Here is an 11,619-nt window from a genome sequence, read left to right as displayed (position 1 = left end):
GCCGCCGCCGCGCGCGGGCAGCAGGAGGGGGCGGCGCCACAGGACACGCCCCCGCCCGCCCCTCGGCCGCCCGCCGGCCGGCCGCAGAGGTGCGCCTCACCTGGCCGCCTGGCCTGCGCTAGGCATTCTGGGAGTCGTAGTTCCTGCGGCGGCGGGGAAGAGCGCGCGCTCTTCCCTTCTGCGTTTGCTCGCTGAGGGTTCATTACTTGCCCCGGTAACCTCGTCAGGGCTGGGGAGGGCGGGCTTGGCTCCTTGTTGGAGACGGCGGCGTGGACATCTCACGGATGACGTTGCCTAGTTTGGGTCGTGAAAGGTCTGCAAGAAAATCACCCGGCTCAGAGAGCACCAAGGACCCCACAGTCGTTGTCTTCCTCCTCTTCTCCCCCCACCACTTTCTTCTATCACGGATGACGTTGCCTAGTTTGGGTCATGAAACATCTGCAAGAAAACCACCCAGCTCAGAGAGGATCAAGGACCCCACAGTCGTCCTCGTCCTCTTCTTCTCTCGTCCCCCCACTTTCTTCTATCACTGATGACGTTGCCTAGTTTGGGTCGTGAAAGGTCTGCAAGAAAACCACCCAGCTCAGAGAGCACCAAGGACCCCACAGTTGTTGTCTTCCTCCTCGTCCACATCCTCTACCACCTCCTCCCCCCCCCACACCCCACTTTCTTCTATCACTGAAGATGTTACCTAGTTGGGTCATGAAATGTCTGCAAGAAAACCACCCAGTTTAGAGAGCACCAAGGACTCCATAGTCCTCCTCCTCTCCACACACCTCATTTTCTTCTATAATTGATGATGATACCCAGTTAGGTCATGAAACATCTGCAAGAAAACAACCCAGCATAGAGAGAACCAAGGACCCCTTATTTCAACCCTCAGCTACAAATATTCTCCTTTATTGGTAACACATAATCTCCGGCAACCAACAGCCAGATAAGCAGGGTTTGACACCAGACAAATAAAGCAGAAAACCATGCCCTAATTAAGGAACTACAGTTCCAAGGAGAAAACCACACCAACTCTAGCATGGCCATCTACTGTATATAAACGGAGCAAACCACTCACTTGCATTGATGATGATGAAAAGTCTGCCAGCAAACAACCAAGTTTAGAAAGTGCCAAGGACTCTACAGTCCAAACCTGAGCTATAGATACTCTCTACTGAAATGCATTTCTGTAAGATTTGGACACATAATGGCCAAGACCAATCTCTCTGGAAAAGGCTCTCATGCTGGGAATTGTGGGAGGAGCAAGAAACCATTAAAATGCATACTTAAAAAAATAAAATAAAATCAACCTTATCAATCCCAAAATGACAGTCGTCCTCAATTTACAGCTGCAATGGGGATTGAAACTTCAGTCACTAAGTGATGCAGTTATTGTATGATCTTTTTTGGTTATGAATCACCTGACCCCAGGATGCTACAAGCATCATAAATGTGTGCAGGTTGCCAAGCTCCCGAATTCTGATCATGTGACCATGGAGATGCCGGGATAGATATAAGCGTGAGAACCAGTCATAAATCACTTTTTCCCCAACGTGGTCATAACTTCAAATGTTTGTGAACAAATGCTCTAAGTCAAGGATTACCTGCACAGGGCTTTTATCGGAGTACAAAACCTCGGGATTCTGGAAAATGACTAAAAAAAATAACATGTCCCAAGACGCAGAAACTGGGAATTGTGAGTCATGCAATGCCATTCTTAACACATCTGGAAGAGAGTTTAACTCTCTCCAAAAGAGGTAAGAGGACAAGGGTGGAACCTTCACTCTATTTGGAAAGAAGGCAAAGAGGGGCTTCATTCAGGTTGTTGGAAAAATGGGGCAGGGAAATTCCATCTGATAACATTCAATTCAGCTTTGAATTATATTTGCGGAGAACTAATCTAGGCCATTATAAGCTCTGACCTAATTTAGCAGTGACCCCGGCCTGCAATCTGGAATGGGCTTTCCTCCTTAACGTTGTTGTTGTTAATTGCGAAGTCGTGTCCGACCCATCGCGACCCCATGGACAACGTTCCTCCAGGTCTTCCTGTCCTCTACCATCTTCTGGAGTCCATTTAAGTTCACACCTACTGCTTCAGTGACTCCATCCAGCCATCTCATTCTCTGTCGTCCCTTTCTTCTATTGCCCTCAATCTTTCCCAGCATTAGGCCCTTTTCCAGTGAGTCCTTCCTTCTCATTAGGTGGCCAAAGTATTTGACATTACGGGCCATTAAAGCTCCCCAATAAAGAATAATTCACAGAAACCATCCTCCTCCTCCTCCCCCTGGGAAAGCTTGCTGGTAAGGACATGGGCTATGTTGGCCTGTGTCCTGGAGGCATGGCTTGTGCTTCAAGCTTTCAAAGAAAACAGGAGGGTCATTAAATAGGTCATAGAGATGGCGCTGTTTGGTTAAGCGAGCAGATTGGGGCTTTGTTCTGCCCTCCAAATTATGAATAATTGGGCCAGGATGTCGACATTCTGTCACCAAATGTTCCCAATTATGGCTGAAGAAGATAAGAACTTAAGAAAACAATCCCCACCTTGCTGAAATGAGACAACAACCAGGTGGAAGACAACTTGCTGCAAGGCATCTGCTAAAACAATTGCCTCGTTCAATGAAATACACTGCATTGCTACCTTTCTCACACTTTGTGCTATTTGTACATAGCTATAGGTGACTAGGCCGGTATGGATTCTGGGAGTTGAAGTTTACACATCTTAAAAGTTACCAAGGTTGAGAAACACTGGTTGAGAGCAGCATCTCTCAAGCTGGGCTGCCCCAGATGTGTTGAGGTTACCTTTCTCAGAAGCATTGATTTATTCTTTTAACAAATTCGTTCCTTTTCTAGGAAATGGTAACAAAGAAGCCCTTTATTGCTAGTTTCCATTCATTAAATTATGTGATACAAGAAATTCTGCATCACACAGCAGAGGCTTTGCCTTCTACAACGCAAGTTAGTAATCTGTAAATTTGGTAACAATCCCAAATACCATAAAAATGTACTAGCAATAATGTGACAGAAAGAAAAAAAATACAAAGGCTTAGTTTTCCAGGTTCCGAAATGCTGAAAACTAAAATGCCACCTCTGGAAAAAAAAAATGCCATAAATTCCCCACAAGAATGAATGAAAACCACATCAAATAAATTATAGACATAATGAGAAGCAAGAGTTCCCCCCCACACACACACACAATAAATAGAAGGTCTTGGTGTCCTAAAAACAACTCCCTGGGATTTCACATCTCAAAAAGAGTTGCCTGGGAGAGTTTGCTCTAGATTTGTTTGACTTTTCAAGAAGTTAAATAAAGATTTTGATTTGTGTAATTTTCCTTAGGCAGGATAGAGAGGAACAATGTCGGACCCTATTAGCTAGGTAATAAAAAGGTGCTTTTCAAGTAAATTGAATTAGCTTGGAGGAAAAATTAGCATTAGGTGAATGTTAATGGGTCCAGTCTTTTTCCCTCTGCGTGGAAGACGGCATTCCTTGAGCTGCACAGAAAGCTAAGGAGAAACAGGGTAAGATGACAAAAGCTTTCATCTGTTTCAGACGAGGGTTTTGGTTTTGCGAGGGGAGGAGGGGGTTTCCAAGCTGGATTTCAGCCTCAGAAGCAAAAAATAACTTTGTCATTTACTCACTCATGTCAACTGAGAGCAATCGGTATGGAGCAATAGACTAAATATTATTTCATGGCGAAAGTCCCAGATTGAAACCTCTTTCTCCCCACCCCCAAACAAACTGGATAATTTCAAAACATACTACCTCAATCTATCCAGGCTTGAACTGAGGACCTGGGAGTTCACACTTAAGGGTTCAAGCATCATGTCAAAAGGACCCATTTGATCTGTTTGGCTTGGTTTGATCTTATGTCAACTGTAGGTCTCCTACACGCTTCACAGACTTGATTAAACAACACACAGCTTAGTGTAATACGGGAAGCTATTCCTGTGAGATGAATGTTGCTCCTTACCTCACCTCACTTTTGTTTTATCCTGGTCTTTTTGTTTCTTCTGTTCCTTTCCCAAACTTTACACTGTCAGTCCCTTGTGGGAGGAACAAAGAATCAATCAACTCTACCCAGGGTGCAAGTCAAAGTGCAGTAGCCCTGCAGACAAAGATGCAACCATTATCATCGAATTCTTCATAGACCAAAAGAAAACAAACGTGTATGAATTTCAATGGAAAGGAAAGTGCCCAGACATGTCCAGGCAGAAATACTGTTATACTCATTAATTTGGGGTTTTTCCTGGAGTTTGACTGATTTTTTATTTGCTGGGAATGAATCAGAAAAACGCATTTCCCTTCCTTCTTTAAGGGAGCTGATTACACAAGATTGGAGATCTAGGGTTTTTCATATGATCAGGGAGTGTGACACACAACACAGCTCAGAAGCATCAAGCTACTGATAATCTGTCTAGACAGGTCAAAGCTGGGCTATGCAAACAACGAATATAGATGGCACAAAGGCAATTCGTGTTGAAAAGTAAAAAGAAAACCAGGGGTAAATGTTATAAAAGAATCTCTAAAGTTTTAAGACTTCACATGGAGCTTGCAATCTAGGTCCACCTTTCCTTCCTGTTTTTAAACATTCCATTAACGGCCAAACGATGGAGAACAAGTTTACAAGACTAGAATAGATGGGAGAAGTGTTTGAAAGAAATGCTTGGTTTGGTGTCTGAGAAGACATTTCTATGCATTGTTGCGAGACACCTAGAGCCACTGAACGAGAAAGGCAGCCATATAAATCCTGTGATGGGTAAATAAATAAACATAGAGGCTATGGAATTAAAATAAAGCAATGAGCAAGGGATTACGGGAACCCAAAGAAGAGGACTGCTCTTATCCACGTGCAACTGTTTCTTCAAACTCTCCATTTTATAAAAGAAAGAAAGGTAGATTTGGTGAAAAGTGCCTAGTTCTCACAATTTGCCAGGGAGGCAATACTCAAAGAGTATTTACCTTGGAGCACTGCCTCTGAGGAGGTTGCAATCCAAAATGGGCGAATTGCAAGTTGGTTCATTAGATCAGGGGTCCCCAACCCTCAGTCTGTGGACCGGTACTGGGCCGCAGCATACTAACAACCAGTCCGCACAAACAAACAAAGCCCCATCCGTGGGATGCAGGCAGCACACAAAACCACGCACTCTCCGGTCCGCAGAAAAACTTCTTTCCATGGAACTGGTCCCTGGTGTCCCAAAGGTTGGGGATCTCTGCTTTAGATAGTATGAAATTCTTCATGATGGCTTTAACTCCAAGGGCTTATGGGTTGACTTACTTATAGCTAAGGCTTTACATATACCAAAGGCCGGAAGGTAAAGAGCAGAGCTGAGCTCCTAGTGACTGCATACAGGAAGATTACCCATGTCTTAAGTTTTCTTGGCAATACAAAAGTGGTGTTTCATTGCCATCTTCTGATACGTATCTGTAACTTCCCAATTTGGTGTTCAGTTCCAGAAGTTTCGGATGGCTTCTCAACTAAATACTAACCAGGTCTCAATCTGCTTTAAGATTTAAGATTAGCTTTAAGATAGCTACTTCTATGGTGTATTTTCCGATGCATTCAAAGATGTTGCATGACTGAAAGGAACTTGATGTGATTCCGATTGACTTGGCTGAAAATCTTGTGTTTGCATGGGACCGGGATGTACTTTGGAACCCAGGACATTACTCTCAGGTGATCCATGACGATTGTCCAGAAGCACCAGGCCAGAATGGATTATTCAGGAAATAGAAAACATTAATTTCTATTTGAATACCTAGGACATGATTAACAGAACAAGTGCAGGTAATCCTCGGCTTACAGCCACAATGGAGCCCAGAATTTATGCTGTTAAGTGAATCCAGCTTCCCCCACTAACTTGGCTTGTCAGGTCGCAAAAGGGGATCACGTGACCCCGCCAGGACGCTGCGACCCTCATAAATGTGAGTCAGTTGCCAAGTGTCTGAGTTTTGATCACGTGACCACGAGGAGGCTGCAATGGTCGTAAGTGTGAGAAATTTCATAAGTCACTTTTTCAGTGCTGTTGTAACTTTGAACAGTCATTAAAGGAACTGTTCTAAATCGAGGACTATCTGTAATCAGATTTTCCAGGTCTAGATTCTAGTCAGCCCCTAGAACTGTTCTTTGCCTGTGCTGAGAAGAGACCCAGGAGTGTTTTATACACAGAAGTGACTGTGTGACTCTGATCTAGCAAAGGCCTAGCCCAGGGGTCTTCAAACTTGGCTCTTTTATGACTTGTGGACTTCAACTCCCAGAATTCCTCAGCCAGGCACGCGTGCCTGGCTGAGGAATTCTGGGAGTTGAAGTCCACAAATCATAAAAGGGCCAAGTTTGAAGACCCCTGCTCTAGGGCATTCCACATTCTGCATACGATTCTGTTGCGAATGTGCTCTAACAGGCGCATTAAAAAAAACCTAAACACCGCACCCACAACTTGCTCTTTGTATTCCAGCAATGACACTCAAGCCTTTTGCACCTGGCAACTTGGGATGGAAAGATGGTTCATGAGTCCTTTCGTACCAGTCGGTGATGTCTGGTATCACTCAGCAATTTTATTACTCCCACATCCACTTCCTCCAATCGGCTAAAATAAACAGTCTGCCTTTGTTGTTGCTCTGGTGTGGGATTTCTATGAGCATTACACTTTCACGATGGCTTGCCCCTAAGAAATATTCCTGTTCGGGTATAATAACAAGCCAGAGATTGTAGGCAGATGGGTAAGAGCCTTAACAGAATGACTAGGAAATGAAAAAGAGAATCAGGAAAACACTTGAGGGAACTGAAAATGGAAAGAAGGGAAGCAAAACTGGGGAAGCAGACGGCTTCCTCGTTTCGATCTGTCATCTGCTGAACAACGTATGAGATTGAAAATGAACAATGCAATTTCTGTAGGGAGCTAATTTGTGTGATTATGTGCAGGGGATTTCTAGAATGTGGGCATTTGGCTTGGTGTGCACAATTCAAAAGTGGCCAGCTGGGGGCACTATTGTTCCAGGATAGATAAACAACTCTCCCTTGGATTTCTACAGTTCCATTAAGTTTGTTTCTACCGTAAACCCAGTCAATTTATCAGGCTTCTGTTCTCCTTTTCATGTCTCTATCATTTCAGATGACAAGGGACAGATTCTCAGAATGAATTGGTTACAGAATCCCTCCTGATCAAAAACTAGTTTTCTTTAGGCTTGAAATGTCTGATTTTCCAGAGCATTCTGGTCACGAGCAGTAAGACAGTATTCACCAATGTGCTATGTGATGATTGCCTGTGCTAACCTGGATATATATCAAATCACATCTTTATTACCATCAGAGGCCAGCATAAGCCCAGACACATTAGCAGAGGAAAATCAAGAGGAGTTTAGTAGCACCTTTTCCAACTCAGCTTTTATGAATTCAAGCTTGCTTCATCAGATGCTTGACCTGACTGAATTCATATAGGATTCAAATTGGGATTTATAAACCAGATTATTTTGTCGCTACCAAAACAGCTTCTTTAAAATCAGTAATGGGAGGACCTTGGGAAGATTAGTGTGCTCTGATATTTCTCTGTCCTGATTGTTTTGAGACTGATGCCAAGCTTAAAAATTAAACTCCCGTTTATTCTTTGTAGGCTTCCTGAATAATGTGGTGTTTATGTGTCCATTGTGTAGTGTTATCATGACACTGAGGAAATTGACTCGTGCTATGGATAGGAAGGCTAAGGTTGACGGTGGGTGGAAGCTATTGAGGTCTTGATGGAATTTGATGATTCTTTTCCCATGGATCTCATTGATGAGAGTATCACCAATGAATCTGGATTAACGGAAGGATTTCAGGATTTAAGAATTGAGGAATTCTTTAGTCTCCATTGTTTAGGTCAGCCGTGAAGTCATGTGTCCCCCTATTTACAGATAAAATCCACTTCCTTGGTGTCAGAGTGAAAACTATAATGGACACACAAACAACGTGTTTTACAGAAAACCTACAGATCACCATGGAGACACACACATGCTTCCAGATTCTACCCAGAATACATCACCAAATCAATTTTCCATAGGTTTTTACTCTATGCATTTGCTCTGACCCATTTGACAAGAGATGCTCAACTGATGGAATTAATCCAGGCATTCAGGAGACTGAACTACACACCCAACAAGATCAATAGACAAATCAATAGAAGCAAATTGATTCCTAGGGAGAACCTATTAAAAAACAGAACAACAGAACAGTGTTGGCTGTTATCTACATCTTACAGCTCAAGCCACTCAAAAGGCATTATTAATAAGCTGCAAACCACGCTTGGACACGGATGCTGCACTTTCTTAGGCCCTGGGAGCAGGGCTGTATTTGCATACAGAATCCTAACCCGAAATAGATTTTCACAAGTAACCACAGATGAAGGAAGATAATGTGGGAACTAGCCTTGTACCCATCCCAGGGGATGAGTTAGCCCCCACAGTTAGCCCCCACATTTACTGACAGCGCCATCACAAGACCTCAGAAGACTAGAGGTTTATATATATATATATATATATATATATATATATATATATATATATATATATATATATATATACACACACACACACACACACACACACATTCAAAAGATAAAAACGAGCACCAGGAGGTAAAACAATTAAATGTTTAATAAATAAATAACCTAGCTTTCGATGGCTATATTGCTGCCATCATCCTCCAATGAGATTCATATCATAATCGGTCAGCAATGGCTCTCTGAATTCTACATGGAACTAATGTGGGCAGAGCAATCAATGGATACAGGCTTGAGATCAGGAGCTGAAACAAGGACAAAATAACTGCATTTGAGCGCATTATTTTTACACCCCTCCGGAAAGACAAAGAAGGAAATTCACCAGAATACCAAAGTTCCAGCGGTGCTGGCTTCTCTTGGAGAGAATTGGCGACTTTAATTTGTGGATAACTTTTCAGGGCAGATACCCTATTCCAGAACATCTATTAGTTGAGCCAGTTCTTTGCACTGCAGATCTGTGGACCAGGCATTTTTCACAGCTGGAACAAGGGTCTTCATCTATTCATCTCAAAGCCCCTTCCTCATTCCATCCTCTTTCCAACTTTGACTTTGCTTCAGCAGGGGAAACTTTTAACTCATGCTTCTGTGAAGCAGCCGCAAGTCAAACACCTCCATCGACGCAATGCACATCAGCCAGAGATACATCAGTGGCGCAATTTCCCTTTTGCTTAGCTTATGAAGAATAAAGAGGGGAAGGGAGGGCAGGGGAAACTTATGACGTACTTAGGGGAGCCAAGTCACCAGAAAACAAAGATGGCTGTTGTCAGCACTGGATGCAATCCTCTACACCAGTGGTTCTCAACCTTTCTAATGCCGCGACCCCATAATACAGTTCCCCATGTTGTGGTGACCCCCAACCACTTATACATCACTGGGTGCCAGGGGCGTGGCTAAAGAAAAGGGGGAAAAATGGCGGACAGCCTTGTTTGGCGACCCCCGTGAAATGGTCGTTCGACCCCAAATGGGATCCTGACCCACAGGGTGAGAACCACTGCTCTACACACTGGAGAAAGAAAGCACATAGCTTTGCACTGTTGGGGTTTATAAAGAAAATTCAAGCACGCTACTTCTTTTGCAATACAGGGAAAGCTGGAGAAACCAGATGGCAAACTGCTTATTCGGGCCTTGCTAGTTCTGTCTGCGAGTGCACGCTTACGTGCCGTATCTGAGGTCTTTTAACTCATCTTTGCACGCTCCTCCTTGTGCATCACCTTCAGCCAGACTTTTGAAAAGGTAGCAAGGGAAAATGGGCACCTTTACTTGGGGTTCCCCATTATTTTAGAATACTGCAACTTGTGCTAGTAAATAAGCCCATCAAAGGGCTTTAACGCTGATTTTTCAAGTCAGGGCCAAGCCCTTCCTTTTATCTTTTATTAAATTTCGAACGGCCCATCTCACCTAAGTGACTCTTACAGATAAATCTTCTGTGGGTTTTTTTTTTAATTACCTGCTGTTGTTTTTTTGATGCAAGTCCTAGCAAGTGTAAAAAAATTTCCCCAATGAACATGCATTAGAGCAGGGGTAGGCAACCTTGGCTCTTTTAGGGCTCATGGATTTCAACTCCCAGAATTCCTGAGCCAGCTATGCTGGCTCAGGAATTCTGGGAGTTGAAGTCCATGAGTCCTAAAGAGCCAAGGTTGTCTACCCCTGCACTAGAGTTCAAGGATGGCATAATAAAACCGATACCCAAATGATGAATAAACACAGGACACCTGCAATTCTATTCTAGTCTGATAATACTAGAAATTATCCCCAACGCTGAAAAGAATAAGATTACACAGCCTCTCTCCTCCCCCCTCCCCAACTGTTCCATCCAGAAGCTTCTGGCAGAAATTCTGCCTAAAGTCAAGATTCAAAGGTCAAAATCCATTCGCAAAAGACAAGAATCCTCACGCGCTTTCCTACCTAGGGACTATTAAAAAGCGCCCAGGTCCAACGGTAACACTTACCGGGATGTGACATGTGGACTGTATTGTTGCCGTGTTTTGCATAGTTATAGACGACAACAGCCACCGCACCCAGTTTAGCCGCCCGCTGTATCTTCTCCGTGAAGGTGCAGTTGCCTCTTGCGATGAGGGCAATCCAGGGCGACACAGCAGGGGCGAAATGAGTGTCCCACATACAAGCCTGGAGTTTCGAAGAATTGGAAAACACAACCAGCCCTCGGGCCTCCGCCACGGGAGAATGGACTCCGAACATGCCACACTCACACCTGTTGTTTGTCGAGCTCTGGTTGAAAGCGTTGAAGTAGACTAAACTCACGTTGGCTTTGACGGGGTGAGCTTGGACAGCGCTGAAGAGGCCGGCGAGAATCAGGAACCGTGCAGGGCTGGGTTTCCGCCCACCCTTCATCGCTCGGTGGCTTCCCAAATAATATCCAAAGCCTAGAAAAACATTCGATTGCCAAGCGTCTCCTGTTCCTCTGCGTAATCTGAAATTACAATCCTTGGCAGGTAAGCAGCACCGCTCCTCCCCGGTCATTAGATCTTGCGTTGTTGCGTCAGCTCAGTTCTCACTTTGCTTATCTCAAAGGAATAGAAGCGACCTGATGCTGGAGCCACAGGGCAGGAACTCACGCGGCTAATTTTCAACCCCATCCCTCGTAACTCTTCTGTTTCCACACAACTGCTTTTTTCAACAGGCATGCTAAAGGCTAAAGGCTCCGCGGAGGTTTTGAGCGCCCTTCCCGACAAAGGCAGATACAGCTGAGACGGGCAGCCTTTAGGGAAAAAGGCTGGCAAATGGCCAGGTCACCTGTTCCCATCTAAATAAACATAAGGGAATTTGGGGGGGGGGGGAAATAGCCAATAATAATAATAATAATAATTCCGGTAGAATTTATCTAAGTTTATTTATCTTCAAGTCATTGTTGACTTGGGGTGACAGCCCAGACTGGTCCTTGCAAGTTTTGTTGGCAAGATTTCGGAAGTGCTTTGCCACTGACCCCTTCTTAGAGCTGAGAAGGAGTGACTTGGCCCACGGTCACCCAGCGGGCTTTGTGCCTAAAGCAACACTAGAATTCACAGTTTCTAGCCTGACTGGCTCCAATGTTATAGTTTTGCAAATATATTGGAGACACTTTAAATTAAGAAGCCAA

The 11,619-nt window shown here is 44.1% G+C and overlaps 1 protein-coding gene across 1 annotated transcript; it reads right to left on the bottom strand.

Moving 5' to 3' along the window:
* Positions 1-8,615: 8,615 nt before the first annotated feature.
* LOC120313129 (E3 ubiquitin-protein ligase RNF149-like) lies at positions 8,616-11,230 on the bottom strand. The gene is made up of 2 exons (XM_039354673.1): positions 10,472-11,230; positions 8,616-8,767 (listed from the first exon to the last, which is right to left on the bottom strand). Exons 1-2 carry the CDS (start codon positions 11,001-11,003, stop codon positions 8,712-8,714), a joined length of 588 nt encoding a protein of 195 aa, XP_039210607.1. The 5' UTR covers positions 11,004-11,230; the 3' UTR covers positions 8,616-8,711.
* Positions 11,231-11,619: the final 389 nt, after the last annotated feature.

The sequence above is a fragment of the Crotalus tigris genome, unplaced genomic scaffold (assembly GCF_016545835.1).
Source record: "Crotalus tigris isolate CLP2741 ecotype Arizona unplaced genomic scaffold, ASM1654583v1 scf7180000018585.330925593:3314079, whole genome shotgun sequence".
NCBI lineage: Eukaryota > Metazoa > Chordata > Lepidosauria > Squamata > Viperidae > Crotalus > Crotalus tigris.
Note: the sequence above shows the minus strand (reverse complement) of the source record. Positions and strands in the feature narration are given on the sequence as shown.

Excerpts from the sequence above, each read along its gene's own strand:
- LOC120313129 (XM_039354673.1), bottom strand. The coding sequence starts at position 11,003 with ATGACCGGGGAGGAGCGGTGCTGCTTACCTGCCAAGGATTGTAATTTC. Across the intron at positions 8,768-10,471 it reads AGTCCACATGTCACATCCCG|CTCCTGATCTCAAGCCTGTA; the intron begins GTAAGTGTTACC and ends TCCTTGTTTCAG.